At 38.6% G+C, this 19,409-nt stretch overlaps 1 protein-coding gene across 1 annotated transcript; it reads right to left on the bottom strand.

Moving 5' to 3' along the window:
* Positions 1-13,165: 13,165 nt before the first annotated feature.
* Positions 13,166-15,953, bottom strand: THAP5 (THAP domain containing 5). Its single transcript, XM_029087451.1, has 3 exons — positions 15,931-15,953; positions 15,701-15,890; positions 13,166-14,428 (listed from the first exon to the last, which is right to left on the bottom strand). Exons 2-3 carry the CDS (start codon positions 15,842-15,844, stop codon positions 13,460-13,462), a joined length of 1,113 nt encoding a protein of 370 aa, XP_028943284.1. The 5' UTR covers positions 15,845-15,890; positions 15,931-15,953; the 3' UTR covers positions 13,166-13,459.
* Positions 15,954-19,409: the final 3,456 nt, after the last annotated feature.

Here is a 19,409-nt window from a genome sequence, read left to right as displayed (position 1 = left end):
ATGATGCTTCCCTCATACCTTCCGGGATGTATTCTGCTTACTTAACGAGTCTAAGTAGTAGGAAGGTGCCCAGTGGGTGTCCTTGCAATTCATCATTAGTCTCCTCTTAAGCCTGAGTAGACTAGTTGCACTCAGAGTGTCCTCTGGCCAAGTTTTACAAAACTCCCTGCTCTAAAAAGGTTCTACCCATTGCATGGAACACTACCTCTTTTTGCTTAGTTCAAACATTTGTGAGATATGGAAGAGAATGCCTGCTCTACAGAAAATTTAATTAAAAATGTTGGCAATCTCCAACTATCTTCTATAGTATGTGTCTATGTATTGCGTTGTTTTAATCTGTCTTGTTGGCATCACACCTATAAGATTGAAACCTACCATACACTGCAGATTTGTCAACCAATCCAATGTGAGTCTCCATGGACAATATAATATCTGAGCAGCTCCTAGTTTTTAGAAGGAGAAACAAAAGTGCTAGGCTTTCAAGAGCAAGGCTTAACCCACATGTAAAAAACCCATATGGCATATTATACCACCTGGAACAGGTCTCCATTGGCGATCTTCTCCCTTCCTTGTGCAGATGACGAGGGCTAGATCCCTCTCTGGCTTCTGCCTTGCTGGTGCTGCAGCCAGCAAGTGCTGTGGTTCTTCAGGGGTGGAGAAAATCTGGGAGCTGGAATTAATAGAAAAACTTATTAAATGCTACAAAACACCTTCTTTCTAGGTGGATAGCATTGTAGATCTACTAACTCTCATTTCAGAAAGTTGTTATTCTTTGGCCATGAGATTCAGATCCAGGAGGAAGGACTCGGCAGCCTATGGAGCTGTATTGGGATATTACAAAGCAAGCAGCAGACATTCTGGCACACACAGATTCTTCTGAAGATGGCAGCTGCTCTAGTCTGATTAGCAGCCATGAAACTGTTTGGTTGTAAGCCAGTCTGATTAATGAAGTAACTCTTTCAATACCAAATCTGCCCTTAGACATTACAATGGAAATATGTTAAATAATCTGTTCTTTCTTCTCTAGTCCTACAGCAAGTGCATTACCCTAAGACAAGAGTAAGGCCCCCATAATGCTGAAAGTGCTACCTGAATGTAGTGATTTTTTTCAAAGACAAATAATTAAATTAGTCCAGACTGTCAAATGAGCTCAGGATGAACTTGGTCCAATTAGTCAAAAGGGATCCTCATTTTCCCTCAGTTCTAAAAAATATTGCTGGCTGTCAGCAGTGTGCAAAACTGTTTTCATTTTAGCTTTCCCAGCTAAGCTGGGCTGCTGAACAGCATGTTTGATACCCAGAACTGAATTAATGTGATCCTAGCTACAGTGGTTAGCTCGGAGTATCTAGGCTGCCTATGGGAGCTGCAAAAGCTGAGCATGCTGAAGAGTGGCTCCCCTAAGCTTTGGCACACAAAGGATTTTATGAAGGGATAACACTGACTTCAAAGATAAGCAAGTTGCTATGAAAATTAAATCCCATTGAGTATGATGACAGCTGGGGAAACCAAATAAGAAGATTAGTTGAAAATGTAGTAGTCATAAGATTTAGCAAGTCAGCAACTCCTGTTTGATCCTGGAAAGCATTTTTGAGATGGTAGAGAAAGCATATTTCCTAGGTACCCTCCATCATGGTATAAACTTGATTTACACTTAAATAACGGTGACAAATAATAGAGGAAAATACTAGAAAAAAAGTGAAAACTTACAGAAATAAGATATCTGCAAGGCAATTTGTTCTCAATGAAAATTCAGACCAAAAGAGAGCATACAATTTGTGCCCATAGAAACACCATTTCCCCAGGGTTTGCAAATTGTTAAAAGCTAAACCCTCGCCACATCATCCTGACACAGATCCTGTAGTCTGCTGGAGGTGGTGAGCTCCTGTCTGCTCCTTATGCCTGACTATTACCGTGTCTTGTTGATGAGCTTGGCAACTGCTCACTTGGAAATCATGTGCTGCTGCTGGTGACATCTGAGGAGAGTTACTCAAGCAGAAAGGCTCTTTGTGTGGAAAATAATGTCTATTTGCAGCCTACCAGACTTTGTAAGGGTAGCTCAGGCTGTTGAACAAGACAGCTTGCATATTATAACATCCATGCTGCTAAAATCAGAGGTTTCATTTAAAATCAAGTGTTCAAAGTTATTAATAGTTGTGGGTGTGTGATCCAATGAAATAATTGGAATGGCATATAGGAAATAAGAGGATTTATCAGTGACAAAATCTTTCTCTCTCCTTCCATCATTTCTCTGGTAGGTTTCAGTCATTTCTGGGCAAATACCGTGCTAATTAGTTTCAATTTCCCTGGAGAAAGTATATGACTTTTTTTTTTTTTTTTTTTCTGCCCCTGAGAACATGTTTTCACACTTTTAATCAGAACATGCTGAGACTGCCTCAAATCACAGTAGTATGTCAAAATAGATAATCAGGCCTGGAAAGTGGTATGACAGGTTGGATTTTTGGTTTCATATTTCTTGGCATTTTTACTTTTCGGGAAATAAACTTCAAACTGTAAATAAATATACATGCAGATATACTTAAAAATAAACTGTGGAGATTTTGGTGATCGATTTCTGAGACTGAATTAGGAAATGGTCAGATGAAGGCAGGGTTTAGAAGCAACTGGCAGCCCTGGGGGATGCTATCTGAAGTAGGAATGACACTCTTCCCTCTGAAGAATAGAAACTGTTATTCAGGCCCCTTTTTACTCTCTCATTGATATTTCTCTTTCAGGATCAGTAGTGCAACCTGAAAACAAAGCAGGGCTTACTATGGGAGGATTACGTTGTTTGACTGCCACTGATTCAAATGGATGTTCCTAGTTTTCCCTTAATCATACTGGGATGTCTCTAATGCCTTTGTAACTTCAAAGGCTGCAAGAGACTCTGCCGCCCCCTTGTTTTCCAGCCTTTCACCTACTTTTCCTTCTTTTTCTTGCTAAAAATAACAATGGGAAGATTTACAAGGGAATTATAAAGAAATTATAAAGCAGTAAATATCTATGTGTTAGCAAAAATAAACTGCTAGTGCCAAAATATTTGTACTAATTCTGAGAAGCTGTGTCAAAGGATAGAGCACATTTTCTCTTTGCATTTCCCCATAACAGGAGCAGGCACAAGACAATCCTTGGGAATCTTTTAATTGATTCTGTTGTGTTTTGCATCATTGTGACGCTCTCCTCACCCAGCAGAGGCAGAGCTCTGAATGCCATTTTAAAATCAAAATTACTTTTTTTTGCAGCCTTAAGTTGGGACAAGGATGGAAACCATTGTAATTCTTGATCCATGTTATTTTCTTTTTTCTTGATGATAGATTCTCACCAGTAGCAAAACCAGAGGATATTGTAAGTAATTTAATAGATTTCCACCAAAAAATAATGATTGCCTGGTCTATACACTCTTTTGTGAACATAAGCATGTCTTTGTGCCAATAATATATTTAGCAATTATAACCAGGAACACCTACCTTTTGTTTCATGTAGTGTTTGTCCGTGGAACAGAGAACTTTTCAGTGTGGTACTGCGGGCCATGCCAGCACCCAGAGCCCCTGTCCTCTCTCTGCTCCTGGCAGGAGCTGCCCAGCTCAGAGTCCCATTGCATCAGAGCTGAAGCACAGAGCTGCTCTGAGAGGGAAGCCACATTAAGTGACCTCCAGAGGCATGGTGGAACCAAAATTTCTGGGATTTTGTGGTTTCATAATTTGTGGCTGAGATGCTGGACTGGTATTTGAAAGTCTTTTCCCAACTTTCCCAGGGGGATCCACTTCCTTGCATGGCTCTAGATCTATAGGAGTGGTAAAATAATCTTTCTTTTACTTGCTAGTCAATCCTCCTATTAGATTAATTACTGGGTATGTTTGCAGGGCCCATCAACTCCAAGACTTATGTTTCCTTTGTAATAGTAATAAAAATTAAGTCAGAGGGCAGTTGTGCTGCAGTTGAGATGGGTCATGTGAGATATAATTTGGACCAAAGTTTGATATTTTGTGCTGCTTTGGCCCTCACTCTCTCTTAAACCACTTTCAAAGTATTTTTACAGCATATTTTATAGTCCCTTCAGGATCACGAGTTAGTTCCTCCTCTCTTACGTTTTTTTTTCATATTAGATTTATACTTTGGCTGCAGTCTTAAATAAATGTTTTCAGTTACAATGCTTTTCATCAATTTTAAGCATATTTTTTGCCTTTGAATCAAACATTTAGAACAGAAATGCGATATGCAGGAAATGACATAATCTGAGTATTTATTATTAATGATTACATGTAGAAGGAAAATAATACCCATTTAGGAGTTTTAAAAAGAGACAAAAGAAAAGTGAAATGCCAACATGTATGTTATACATGTGATTTTTGTAAAGCTGCTCTAAAAGTAAGCAGTTGGCAATAAGGGAATAATGTAGCTTGTAAATAGTACAAAACATGTGGGTTATCTTTGCCAGATTCCTGTTCTTATAGAACTGCATTTTGCATATGGTATTTGTGGTAGGTTAGTGTTCTCACTTTTCAAATGACTAAAATGTGTTCACTCTGGAAGGGAAGGTTTGCATTTCTTCCTTTAGGAGCTATGTTACAGTGACTTCTTTTCAACAGCAGATGTGATACCGAACTCAGCAAAATGCAAATATTTGTCCTTCACTAGGGTTGCTGTGAAGCCCTTTGCCACAAGTACAGATCACAGTCAGCTGGGAGGCAGTTTCTGGTGCACCATGACTTCACTGGGAATTTTGTTTCACGCAGGCTCTGATATATTTGCAGGAGAAGAGGCACTAGTGTTTTTCAGAGGAAGCGTTGAATATACTGAGGCAAGTTCTCTTGTTACTTCAGATCTACGTAAGGCTTTCATGAGTATAGTGCTCCAGTGCTTTGATACTATATTGTGTCAACCAACAAAGGTACTAGCTCTCTCTTTTAGTGTTTGTATCGTCTTCCCAGCCCCAAGGCTGTATGAATTGTGTTACCTTCTCTTAGCAGCTATTGCTCTCCCTTTGGGGGTACAGTTGCGGGGGGAGGCGTGCCTGGGGTGGATGCTGTGGCTCCAGGCACCAGCACAGACCCCCAGCCTTGGCACACCACTCCCTGCCTCTGGCCAATCATCTCAGATCTGCTGAGCATAAAAACGATTAGTGTAAGGGCAGTGTGATGTGCAACATCTAAATACCTTTTAAAATACAACCTTTAGTCTTTAGCTTCTTCTTAAGAAATATACTTAAGGAAAGGGCAACAGTACAAAAAACCTGCATGTTTGGCATTACCTACATCTTACCCTGCACAAAGGCGGAAGGGGCAGTGGAAATTTGTAGTCCTTGTTTTGCATAAGGGAGATATTACAAGGGCCATGTATTAGGAAGAGCAGTGATAAGTTTAATAGGTCTGACTAGGTCTCTGGTGCATCTTCACATTGTTTGTGGGATCTAACACAGGGCTGCCTGCCTGAGCCTGGCTCAGGGAATTTATTTCATAACAGAAACGGACTTTTGCTGTAAAGGACAGGAAAAGGTCTGTGTGGTGAATAAAGAATATCAACGTTTATTTGAACTTTAAAAATTCATGACTCTTACTTTTGTTTATAATCTTCACTCATATCCCTTGAAAATCACAAATCTTCTGGGAAGAAAAGCAAAATGAACAGGCACTTAATGCTTTTAATGTCCCTGCAGTTCTTACATGTTATTGGTATCTACTTTTTCTCTAGAGAGCTGGAGAAACATGGACTGTTGCACAGGTGTCAATATTCATTTCAAATTGGCCATTCACTGCTATAGCATGTCTGAAAGATAACTTGTTTCTATTTCAAAAGCCATCAGTTTGCTCATTAGAACGCAGGGGGAATTTCCCAGAAGGCTATTGATCCTGTCAAATTTTGAGGTAACATAAAATAGTGATTTCAAACATTGCACAGTGTTAGACACAGTCCTGCAAGAAAAGGCAAGACATATTATTCTGTCATATAACATTTCATTACTGTTTCATGTTCCATTGTTAAAAATTGTTGCAGAAAGAATAAAATGCCTTTTTACCATAAATGTTGAGAAGCAAGAATATGTTTCTTTAATGCTCAGATGGAGAAGATGGTACTATATCTGGGACTTGTTCTAGCAACATTATTTCTTTTTTTTTTTTTTTTTTTTTTTTTTTTTATTTTTTTTTTTTTTTTTTTTAAGGCAAGTATAGTATCTTGAGTGTTTTGTGGGTGTGCATGTGTGTGAGAGAGAGCAAGAGTCCCCTGCCTCCCTGTCTGTTCATATCAGTTTTGCATTCATATTAATTTCATCTGCAACAGAAGTTGTTATACACTCATATTTTTAATTGTTCTTAAATATACTTACTTAAAACACAAAGAAAAATTTTCATGGCTAGCTAAGACATAATTCAGGAAGCTTACCACGTTTCCTTAACTGTCAGATTATTTTTTCCTAGAGTATGTAACTAGTAACTAGAGAATTAAACAAACCTGCAGGTGTTTAGGACGGGCAGTTCTCACAGTGACTCCCAATAGCTTTCCAGCTTTTAGGTCTCTTATGCTGGGGACTAGACCAATGATTTCCACTATTATATTATTGCTACAGCTGTTGATGGAGAAAGAAAATATGACAATTTTCAAAATCTGTATTTGTCAAGGAAACAGATCAAATAAATAGGAAAAAAAAACATAGTAGTTTATTTATTTTTTTATTCTTTGCCTTTTATTCTGCCATTCCCATATATTATCTGCTATAAACAATGCAGGAGCTGAAGCTGCAGACCTCACAGCGGTCGGTTGTTAACACAATACTTTCAGACATAACAGATAGTTTCTTTTAAATGAAAATGTTTAAAAAGACATGCTGTGCATTAAAAAAAGACACCACCTAACATATTTACATTAGCAGGTGAAAGATAATTCACCTTACCAGCCAAGGTGCAGTCAAAGGAAGCTGAGGATTTCAGTGCAATAAGCCATGTGCACATCCATACCCCATAATTTTTATGTGTGAACTTAGGCAAGACAAAGGGACGCAGGCTGAAACCAATGCCTGTTGCAAGCCACAGGCACCTGGCAGTTTGGAGAGGGATTTTGCAATAGGAAGCTGTGTTCCTGAAGTCCTGAAATTAGATTAGTGTAAAAGGTGAGCAAAAACAACAAATAAAGGTAAGCAAAGAGTGTCTGCAGTCCCTCAGTACACATAAAAAACTGTGGATAAAGCTGTAAATTCATTTCAGGTGTTAAATATGGAATAAAATACCCAAAGCTCTGCAAAAATGTAAAATAGAATTTCATTTGTACTTATGACTGTGATATCATTATGGTGAATTATATTTTTAAAAATTGGGAAATTAGTCATTCAAATACAACTGTGGCTGAGCTCACGTTTCTGTAGCAACTCTCAGATAAGTGTCAGTCTCTAGTATATTTTAATTAAAAATTTAATTGGGATTTGTTATTGCTTATAATTAATCTCCATAAAAGAAACATAGGTTTGTGCTCACTATCTGCATCTTTTTCTTATTGCAGCTTTTCTTACCCCAGCAAGTCTCAGGAGCTTGGTTTATTGGTCCCTCTTTCACTGTACTAAGGGGGAGGAAAACCAGGACAAAAGCCAGCATCAGTCCATGTTTTGTTTCTTCGATGAGTCCCTGCTGGAGGTCTGACCTATGATTCAGTTCAAAGCTGTTGTCCTCTCTGCCAGCCAAACCTTGAATATTTGCTATCCCCACAGTGGGAAAAAACAGTGCTGAGCCCATTGAGAGTGAGTCCCCCTCCCTTTTAAGGGACTACACAGATAACTGAGTTGTAGAGAGAGGCTGTTGCATTGCTACTGAGGTGTGGATGCCTTCCTACAGATGTTGGTTGGGGCTCTGACTCGAAAAGACAGCCTGCTGTTGTACTCATCCTTACCAAGTGACAACAGAACATCCACTCTTTTCTGAAAATGCCTGGTCAGTCTGCTGGAGCCAGCCCTGGAGAGCCTAATTCAGTGTTAGGAGAGGATTCATAGTCTGGCCATAGGCACCGAGGCAATATGGGGTCATCGCTCTATAAGTGCCCTCTAACCAAAGCCAGCTTTACACAGTAATCATCACATTAAAACACTTAAAAAAAAGCTTTGATGGAAGTTTAATAATACCTGCTGGTAAGTATGAGATCTAAAGGGCTTGATGACTTTTGCATGCTGTGAAACTCTCTCTCTCATGTCGTTATTATCCTCCCATCTCCAACAGTAGCTGTTCTGGTCATTGAGAGCTCCTGAAGCCTATTCTTATGTGGTCTCATAATCCATTGTCTCAGACTGAAGGTCAGACTGCTGGTATTTATGAAATGTAATGTGCTTACTCAAGCATACATGGCTGAAAAAGACCACTTTGTGGTGTTTGCTACCTCTCCAGAGTGAAGCTATAGCAAGGTTGTTTTCAGTCCCAAGGGGCTATGAGCAGTCAAATGTGTCTGACTACAACTACTTTATGCTATTCATGAAGCAGTGCAGAGCTCTTATGTCTGATGTGCACCTTGTGAGGATGTTTTGCAGCACCAAGAATCGTGCCTTGCATGTACTCTGCCCAAGCCAGGCACCTGGTGAATCAGCTGTCGTATTAACCCAAATTTCTTACAGAGATGGAAGTGTCTTTCAAAATCTTTGGAAAAAAAGGCTCTACCTATATAAATGAAGTATCTGAGCAGAATTCCTTCTAGAAGCTTTGAAAGATCTTCCTCTTGCCACTGGTTATACAGGAAATTAAGGCACAATTTGGAAGAACTGCCCATCTCCTTTATATTAGCATTTAGTCTTCCTAACTTGTCCCTGTCTGAGAACTAGAAGTGGTTTACCTTTTCAAACACAAGGTGAGATTCATTTTAGGCAACTTCAGGTATTTATAACATTCATATCTAAATCTGAAATATTTGTCTAGAACATCTCCTTGGCCATAGTCAGTAGATAAATAGGTATTTCCTCAGTTAATTTCTTCTTCTTCATACCAAATATTGCTTAATTGAGATACACCTTATGATGGAGATATTCAGAGTCAGGTGAAATGCTTCTTTCAGGAGGCTGTGGTGGTGGAATGGTTGGATTTGATCAATAAGCATGCTGAACACCACTTTCTGTGTACCCAGAGACACTGCAACCCCAGGCCCCACCAGCCGTGAGGCTCACTTTTGCCTCTGAAGCCAGTGTTTACCCTGACATGGCTCTCTTCACCATCTGTTCCATTAATTCATCTACTTCCAATCTGTACTGTAAGGCCCTATTATCTACTGTATTTTGAAAGTAACACTGGAATAAACAAGAAGAAACTTGCTTGAATGTGCAGGACCAGCATTCCCTTCTTCCAGTGTTGTTCGTATCATCTGAAGTTGTGTATTCTCAGAGCAAAGTCTGTCCCACAACATTTTAAGAAGGGATTACGCCAAGCATAAAGCTGTTGTGCACGTATCTTCCCAGTTTCAAAACCATAGCTGCAGTGCTTGAGGAGCAAACCAGACACCCTTGATGAAGGTGTGATTAAACACTCACACTATTACCCTGATTAATATGCAAATAAGCAATACTAAACTGTTTATGGGATTCAAACTTTAATCACTGACCCACTTCAACAAATGAGGAATGCAATTATGCTCCATGTAAGGACACTGGATACATCTTTTGCCACTCATTTGAAGTCTCTCAAATGTAATGTTTTATGCTCAGAATATAGATGAGTTTCTTTTTGTCTGTAAGATTGAGGACAATTAGTTTTATTGTTTTATTCAGATACTTCCTTTCTTTATTAAATATACATTTGAAATATGAGGAAAAAAACCCTGCATAGTTAATCTGTTTGAATACGTTTCAACAACAAAAGAAAAATAAAATGCTGGTCCTGTAGTCTGACTGCTACAGCGCGATCCAGTAGCACCACCTGCTGTTGTAGGGAGCACTGCTGTTTTATAGGTAAGCAACGTACACTATTTTATATATGGATCTCAGGAAATAATATAGCACCTTCAAGAGTTCCCAAGATTAGTGAAATAAAATTGTGTGCAAAGGCTGTACAGCTTTATGGTTAGGAAACACTGAAAACAACACGTACATGTAGCATCTAATTCACAGATTCACAGAGTTGCCTAGATTGGAAAAGACCTTTAAGATCATCAAGTCTAATCATTAACCTAACACTGACAAGTCCCCAACTAAACCATGTCCCTAAGCACCATGTCTAGACAACTCTTAAATACCTCTAGGGATGGAGGCTCCAGCACTGCCCTAGGAAACCCGTTTCAGTGCCTGAGAAGCCTTTTTAGTAAAGAAATTCTTCCTAATATCCAATCTAAATTTCTCTTGGTACAACTTGAGGCCATTTCCTGTCGTCCTGTTGCTTGTTACTTGGGAGAAGAGACCAACACCCACCTCCCTACACCCTCCTTTCAGGTGGTCGTAGAGAGCAATAAGATCTCCCCTCAGCCTTGTTTTCTCCAGACTAAACAATCACAGTTCCCTCAGCCATTTCTCATAAGACTTGTTCTCCAGGACCACCACCAGCTTCATTGCCCCTCTTCGGACACACTCCAGCAACTCAATGTCCTCCCCTAATGAGGGGCCCAAAACTGAACACAGTACTTGAGGTGCAGCCTCACAAGTGTTGAGTACAGTGGGACGATCACTTCCCTGGTCTTACTGGCCACATTATTCCTGATACAGGCCAGGATGCCGTTTGCCTTCTTGGCCACCTGGGCACACACATTGTGCGTGGCAATTTCCAACATGGTGTTTTTCCTTCCTCATAATGATTTGCCCGAGCAATTCAGTGTTAGTATACTATTGAAGCAAAGGACCTACCTGTACTTTCCTGTAAGCAACAATAGCCAGCCATAATAGTAAATATTTTAAAATTAATACAAAAGGTGTCTGCCCAAAATATTTTATTGGATTAAATTTGCAACAGTCTTCTACAAAACACAGCATAGATTCTAGTCTACCTTCAAACCGCTTTGTGGAGCTTCAGCCTCTTCATTGCTACAGGACTGGTCCTGAGAAAGGCCACATACAAAATAATTTTGGTTTTAGGCAATCTCTGGCTTTTTTTTTTCCAAGTTTGTGATCTGTCCACTGCAGATAACATGAACCTGGATTGGATGGACACACCAAGATGGGATGGACACACTGTGATCTGACACACTGAGAGCAATCACATGTCAAATTTGCTATTAAGGAAAACTGGTAAATTTAAACCTAAAATTGTAAATCTCTACTTGAAAACACCAGGTTAATAAACTGACATATTATTGAACTATTGAATTATTTTCAAGGCCAGGTTGGATGAGGCTTTGAGCAACCTGGTCTAGTGGAAGGTGTCTCTGCTCATGGTAGAGGGTTGGAACTAGATGATCTTTAAGGTCCCTTCCAACCTTAACCATTCTATGATTCTATCAAAATCTGCTGTTAAACACCTTTGCTTAACAGCTGCAATACTCTGCTTGGTAAGAGAACAGAGGTTACTTTAGGCAGCAGTTAGGTAATAGGCTCAGGTGAAAAGAGCTAATTGTAGGTCTTAATAATGACCTATTTGGCACAAAAAGCTGTGTGTATAGAAAGGCAGAGGGCCTGTTATATCAGAAATTTAAAAACCATGTTAAAACGCCCCTATTTTCTTCAGAAATAGAGCTTTCCTGAGGCAAGAGTGTAAGTGTTGTAACTTTTGCCATGTCTGAGCTCTCACTGCCATTCAAGACCTACAGCAGACTTTTACACTTGGAGGTATGTACAGTTCAGAGAGGCTGCCTGGATAATGTTCACAAGAGTGGGCTCTGTACAACAGCAATGTTTATAGAGAATGCAGGACAATCCCTTGTGATTTCAGAGCACCCAAGGCAGAAGAGGCGTGTTCTTTCGTTACAAGGACAGAACTCTGTAATCGGAGGGAAAAAAAAAGTGTGTCAGAGTCCCTGTAAATAATTCATTGTTATAACTTATCTTACATCTTCTTTAGGAATTTTCCCAAGCATATTCTGTGCTTAGAGCCTGAAAGAAGTTAACAAGGACAAAACAGGTCAGTTACAGTGCTTACTGATGCAGACTAACCTCTTATACCACTATGCTTTAGCAGACCAACTTCTAGGCAGCTACTCTGAGTTCCAAAAATTTTCTGAAATTTGACTAGTTTGCAACCTGCTATCCAGTTAGAGTACATCTTTGTAATTAGTGTTGCTTGATCTTCAAGTCCTTATCAAAAGACTCCCAGAACAGTTTAGATGATGTCTGGTACAGAATACAAGCAACAGACCGCCAAGGAACCCATGTGCTCCAGTCCCAGACTGAACTGGTGGTGATGGTAGGGACACACTCTTGAATAAAGGAAAATACATCCAAGTCCCTCAAGTAATCTAACAGTAGTAGAATAGAATAGACTAGACTAGTTCAGCTGTAAAGGACCTACAATGACCATCTAGTCCAACTGTGATGTACAGATGATCTAGTACTAGTTCACTGTACTAGACTGTAAAGTGAACCCTCGACCTAAGGGGTGGCGCACAGACAAAATAAGCAGAAAGTATTTAAGCAAATTACTTCCCCTCAGAATGAATGTCAGTATCTTTCTACTATAGTGGTATCCTGTGCACTAGAAACAGTTAATAAAATTAATACAGGGCAGTGATTTTCTAGTCTTGTAATTCCCTTTCTTGAAGATGAAGTTAAAGAAAAATAATGAACTAGTTTCTGATACTTTCACTAGCAATTTGCTCTCCAACACATTGTTTTCTTAAATGTATTATTAAGGGTATAAGCATTACCCAGCTACAGACTGTAAGAGGACCAATGCTGAGCTTTCCCTTCTACTAACCAGAAAAAATATCACTATTTAAGACGGTTCTTTTCATTTGATCTGACTCATTCAAAAAAAGAGATGGACTTGTTCACTGTAACAATATTCTTAAAGAATTTTTGTTTCTAGAACTAAATGAAAGGAAACACCTTCTACTGCAGAAACAATTTTAATAAGGTCAAAGCGTACAAAAAACTATCAGAACAAATGTTAGACGAATGGAAGATTAAAGAGCTACGTGGCGTCGCTGGACAAGGTATGTTACATACCTTAATACTAATTTGAAAGAGAATTGGGACATTTATTTTTTTAAACAACAGTTTTATAATTGTCCAACCTACATGCTTATTCTGTCCACTCTACTGGTGTCCCGAATGCAGGAGTCACATGTTTCAGAGGAGCCTGCAGCTAGAAAGGTTTAACTTATCTTTATTGATTTATTTCACATACTATTTAACAAAACTTTAACACTTATTTTTTTAAAGCTTACTTGCAAGGCATGTTTTATAGGCAATATTCTACAACCTAGCTTTGGCAGTGGTTGACATAACATTTTAAAGAATATTTGCTATTCACACACATTTGTATTAGACGTTCAAAATACCATAATTGAAACAAAAGTTAATTTGTATAAATGGACAGTCAAAGAGGTTAAAAAGATACTTTAGAACAATCATTGAAAGCCTTTACTGTATCATAGTCACTTCAAGTGTTGTAAAGCAGTTTTCTACAATCTTTAGCTTTTCTTCAGAAAGCAGGTTTTCTTGCTTCAGTTGTCCAATAAGAGCTTCCAAGGACCTGAGTCTCCCCAAAGTTTTTACCTCCTGCATTTCAAGTAGAGTGATCTTAGAGTGGAGCTTTGAAATTTTTTGCCAAAGGTGATCTCTGTCTATGTCTTGTTTGCAGTATGAATGCTCAGTCTGTAATACTTCACTTCCACCATATGCATTCATATACAGAGATTTATCTGCTTCTGTCTCCTCTGTGTCAAGAAACTCTTGTGTAATAGGCAGGAAAGAACTATTAACTATTTCAGATTCTTCTGAACTCTCGGCTGGCACAATGATAGCAATGACAGATTCTTCACTTCCACTGAACTGTTCAATAGTTTGTGTGACTGTACTCAGCAAAACTGCATTTTCATTTGTTGGTTGTACTTCAAAAGAACAGCCTACAACAAGAGAGCTAGGATTTTCAATTGCATAGTCGGTAATTGAACCTAAAGCATTTTTCAGTCTCAGAGATGAATTCAAGTAGTCAGGGTCTGTAAATTGCAAGACTGTAGATGTACAACTTACTGGATCCTCTACAGAAGTATGAACACTGGTAGCTTCCATGCTCTGGACTGCTGCTGCTGTTAAAACAGGATTAGGTTGATACATATGCTGCTTAGATGAATTATCAAGAGTAACACTGTCTGCCTGAAAGTCTTCTCCGTTATGAAGCTGCAGTTTCTGAATTTGTAAAGGTTTACTTAATGCAGTTGAGCAAACTGCTTCTGCTTTTTCACCTACATTTTCGGCAATTACAGGATTTTGCTTTGGTGTACAAGGTTCAAGTGATACAGATGCCTTCTCTGAGTCTACATTTGTATTTGTTTCTTGCAGGTCTTCTCTCTTTATGCCTTGTGAGGTGTTCCGAGAAGAGTCTTTTTCCTGGAGAAAAAAAACCACAAATCCAACTACGTTGTAACTAGGAAATCACTTGAACATAAAAAAAAAAAAAAAGGGGGGGGCGGGGGGAGGGCAAAGCTCATTCTATAGCATAATACTAGGCAACCAGTAATTTTTAAATGGCGCTCATCTAAACTGCAACAGAGACCTGAAAATTCATATAAGTGCCTTCCATAACTTTGCTTCAGGTTCTAAATGTTAAAATATTATTTTAAAGCTCTAAACGCAGTAATTTTTTTTTTTCCAAAGTCTAAGGAATTTTAGCAATTTACACAAGTCATCATAATTTTAAAAGCACTTGAAGAAAGCAAGCACCTTCTAGGACTTCTAGCACTTGAAGTGGCTACATAAATCTGTTTGGGAAAGACTGGCTGGCATCTCCTATAACCATCTGAAACACTGTATCAACTGTATGTGTATTAAATATACACAGTAGAAGATTTTTGCATTAAAGAAGCGACAAAGTTGGTTTAGCTAGTTATGGCAAATTTTTGACATATGCTCCACTCCAAAGAGAATTTAACAACAACAACAACAACAAAGAATACAAACACAGATTTTGAAAGCATGAAGTATTGCCCTTTCTCTGCTCTACCAGCAGCTGAAAAAGGCCTTCTCAGACTAATCTTTTCACTAGACAAATCTCTTACAAAATAAATTAGGGAAATTCCCCCCAAATCCTTGCCTATCAAAATTGCCATTAAGGTTGAAGAGAAGGCACCACAACACCTGTCTGGATAGAGCTGCTTGAAGACCTTTACTTTCACTGAAAAGCTTCCTTGTCCATCTGTCCCTGCCCTTGCACTTTTACGACAGTCTTAAAAATAAAAATCCTTGCAAACTAATACAGAATAGTTACCAATATTGAAACACAGGCAATTAACACTGCTTGTGAGACACAAAAAAATCTTTATTTGGAAGAAGAATTAATGAAATCATTAAGCATTTCTGGGAAGGTATCATTCACTTGCTCCATAATACATACAGCAAGGTGGTGGAGAACAATATACAAATAGTGCAACTCTTCCCTCTCTTTGCTGATCTTAAAAAGTTGTTTTTTTTCTTTACACTATGAAATCACATATTAATTTTCTGTCAGTCCTGTTGATAAAATATTTTGATGGACAGGAATTTTTAAATTTATTTATGGTTTATTTTTAAAATAAAGTGTGAATACAGTACAGATAATTAGCAAATCTGTATCAAATAGTTGGCTTAGCTTTGTACTACAATAAAAAGATAGGAATACATTACCTCATCATCTGGGGAAGAGAAAATTGTTGGTACAGCGGTGTGTTTCAAGTATCGTATACCCCATCGCACATCAAGGGAATCGGGAGTAAAATGATCACTGCACAGAAGCTGGTGCTTACTTGGAGTCCATGCATCTCGTTTCATATTCCGCAACCATTTCTCAAGTCTCTCTTTATCATGAAGTGGAAATCTTTTTTAAAGCAGGTGAAAGAACAAACAAAAACACAAACAAAAAACCTGTTATTTTTCTTTCTTCTTTTTAAATGAAGAATATCTAACTGATCCTTACAAGGTAGTCTTTCCTTAAAAAAAGATTAAAATAATCCTTTTTAAAAACTTTAAATATGAAATGCTAATCAGGATGTCACTTAGTTGTTAATCCAATAATGATCCAAATTATTTATAGTTTTGTATTTGCTCCAGAGTTCAGCAGCAGAATTTCTATTGATTTCTGCTAGCCAAGTGTTTCAGAACCCATGCCCAAAATGTTTTAGAGGCTTGATACTGCAACACTTGCTCAGAAAGGTTTCTGCTGAAGTGTGATGAAATACTCTCTTTTAATTTATAAAAAGGTAGCTCTGATCCTCATTTTAGAAATAGGAGCTTTCTTGTCTTACTAGACACAATATTAACAAAAGCTTTTGTTACTATTGTCTGTTTAACAGAGTATCTCTTAATATATGTCATACTTTGCATTACCTGATAACCTGGAAATGTGAATATTTCTAGTGCACAATTTAAATTTTGTTCAAAAAGTATATACACACAAATGCAAAGCATTTCTGCATTTTGTGTTTCAGCAATTAAGCTTTCTTACAGTGTTGAGAGCCCACATAATATTGTGTACTCCATAACTAACTTTTCAACCATCAACCAATAGTGAAGAGTATAGACTTTCATAGAAAAAAATTAAATCTATTTTGAAAATATATGCAACTGGGCAGACAAATTACATGATAAAGAGAACAAAATTAAAAGAAACCAGGCAAAGATATGTAATTTACTTAATGAATCACGACACACATATTAAACGGAAATGAAAGGCTCATTATGATACATGTACAGTCAAGTAGTTATGGTAATGGCAACATGAAGATTCAGACCACTCTTGGCTCTCATCTCTTATCAGATGGACATCAGGATATTTGTAATGCGCTTACAGATTCCCCTGGTGCATATCAAGTTTCTTTCAACTCTACCATGTAACCACATATGATATATGTAAACCTTAACTTGAACTCTGAGCACTGTTAAATAACTACTGTTAAGAAAGCAATATTCTTTAGAATCATGAGCAATAATAACAATAATTTAAAAAATCTATGTTTTTGTGTATATGAAACTATTAGAGATACATTCATGTGGTCATTAAACCTCATCTGATTGTAACTGTAGGGTGTAAGAAGTATTAGCTGTTGGGATGATGATGGGCAACAGAAACAGCCAGACATGAACAAGCGCCTACAGCCCCTTTACAAGAGCCATTTTGGTTTATTCCCTAAACAGAAATGGAGCATTCCCAACTCCATTTCTCTCCCTTAGCTCTTTTTTCCTTTTAATTAGCAATAGATTATTTTGCTTATGCTTATTACTGTATATATATTTATGGAACTTCAATGCACAAAAAAATTGGTTCTGCAGTGAGGTATTCCCACACAACAGAATTTGGGGAGAGCCTGGAGCACCCGGTGTCACCTGAATGCTCTGAAAGGCACCAGTCAGTCAGGCTCCTTCTTGGCAAACCCTAGATCCTACCCTCAAATCCCTGAAGCTGCAGGTTTCCTCCAAAAGCCATACACAGCAGTGACTCTCTTATGCAGGCCCATAACTGCGTAAGTGCTCCAAAACTGCAACCTGAGCTGATTTTGAGAGAAAGATACCTCAGATTCACAGGATAAATGTGCATGTCTCCACCTCTTCCCAATCTTTTGAATTTGTTGCCATTTAAGCTCTGATTTTACCAGGGAAACAGAACAAGCTTTTGTTGCATCTCACTCTTAGAGTCTGCAGGAACGCAAGGAATAATCCTAGCAAGAACACACTAACCTCTCAAGGACAGGTTAGAGTTTCAGCTTTTTCAAATCCTGCCTACTTAGATCGCGTACAACCAGTTGCAGCATCACATATATTACATGGCATGCCCTGTGAGTAACTGAGCTTAACCTGGGCTGTTACTACATAGGTCCAAAGAAGGCTCTCAGTAAGAGGATGGCTTCTTTCAGTTGAAGGTGACATCATCAATCACACTTTCTCCAAGAAGGGCCACAGAACATTTGCTTCCAGTGCTGTTACTCTTGCAATACAACACACTGCCTTCCCCACAGTCAGCCAGCTTCAGACGGGAAACAAAATAATCTTTAGTGAGAGACAATGTCTGATAGCAAAATTTATTATTTTAGCTTAAGGGCAACTTTACCAAAACCTGCTCCTGCTTCAATACCCCTTTATTCATCAACAGAATCTGTTCTCTGGTGTAAATGAGACACCAAAAAAAAGGAAAATAGAAAGAAAAAGTGGACATAATGTATTCAGGAGCTGCCACCACTGCACAAGTGAGAGGGTTGAAGAAATAATGCAAAGCCAGGCAGCTAAACCAGGTGCGATTAGGTCACAGTTAAAAAGTTCAGAAGGGGCTGAGACCCCAAAACACAGAGCAGCAGACGACTTCTCTGGGGTGGTAAGAGGCAAGGGAATAAAACTTGCAATTCCCATCAGTAGCAGTTGCTCATGTAGGGCAAGAGATCTCTATAAATCACATCTCAGCACCCCTTCTACAGGACCATGATACTCATAATGCAGTACAATTTAATGGCTGGATAAAACAGGTGTTTGCAATCATCTTTACACTGATGGCATACATTTGAATAGAAATATGTATCAGCACTCAAACTTGTTTTGATCATCCATGTGGCACTCATATTTTCTACAGCAATATAAATAATTTATTTCTCCTCATTTTCATGACTGTTTTTATGATGAATCACATAACAAGAGACATGCCAGGAAAGAGAGCTTTCCCTCAATCTAAACTAAAATCCCTTTTCAAAGCAGTCTTCCTGACAGTCTTCCTACACAGACTTCCTGATCTTGAAATAACAATGACTACTCAGCAACTGAAATAAACTGACAACTAAGTTTGAGGTATAAATTTTACCAAAACAGATTTTGAGGTTAGTTGTGAAATTTATTCTTCAATTTTTTTCTTAAGTGCTACAAAATTCCTTCCTTTGACAAATGCTTATCATACTTTTATTCAACAGAAATACATTAATATTTAGTCACTTGCACTGTGCTCCTCTCAGGGTTGTGAAAAACTCTTTTGAACTCACTGTTCGGGGAATCAACAGCCACGTAACCGCAACAGCACAAAGGTTACGGTGGGCCTGGGACGGTGACTAATCCATCAGGTGGCCGGTTAGTCCTATGAAGCCGCCATAAACTGGTTTTTGGCAACCCAGCTAGTCAGCTTCCAGCCAGCTCAGCTGCCTCGAAACAGACCAGCTGCTCGCAGTGTAGGCAAGACAACATCCTAGTGGCAACATTTAATTTTAAATAATCAATGTATGTTTGCTTTCCTACCGTGTTAGGCCCTTCCCTTAGCCTGCAAGCTGCCAGACAGAGGACACTAAGCTCCTTCACCGTTAAGCCAATGCCTGCACTAAGGCCTGCTCTGCCGAAACACCCCGGCCCCAAAGGCACCCGCGCTTGG

The sequence above is a fragment of the Antrostomus carolinensis genome, unplaced genomic scaffold (assembly GCF_000700745.2).
Source record: "Antrostomus carolinensis isolate BGI_N321 unplaced genomic scaffold, ASM70074v2 scaffold23131, whole genome shotgun sequence".
Classification (NCBI taxonomy): Eukaryota; Metazoa; Chordata; class Aves; order Caprimulgiformes; family Caprimulgidae; genus Antrostomus; species Antrostomus carolinensis.
Note: the sequence above shows the minus strand (reverse complement) of the source record. Positions and strands in the feature narration are given on the sequence as shown.

Excerpts from the sequence above, each read along its gene's own strand:
- THAP5 (XM_029087451.1), bottom strand. The coding sequence starts at position 15,844 with ATGAAACGAGATGCATGGACTCCAAGTAAGCACCAGCTTCTGTGCAGT. Across the intron at positions 14,429-15,700 it reads TCTCTTCCCCAGATGATGAG|GAAAAAGACTCTTCTCGGAA; the intron begins GTAATGTATTCC and ends TTTTTTCTCCAG.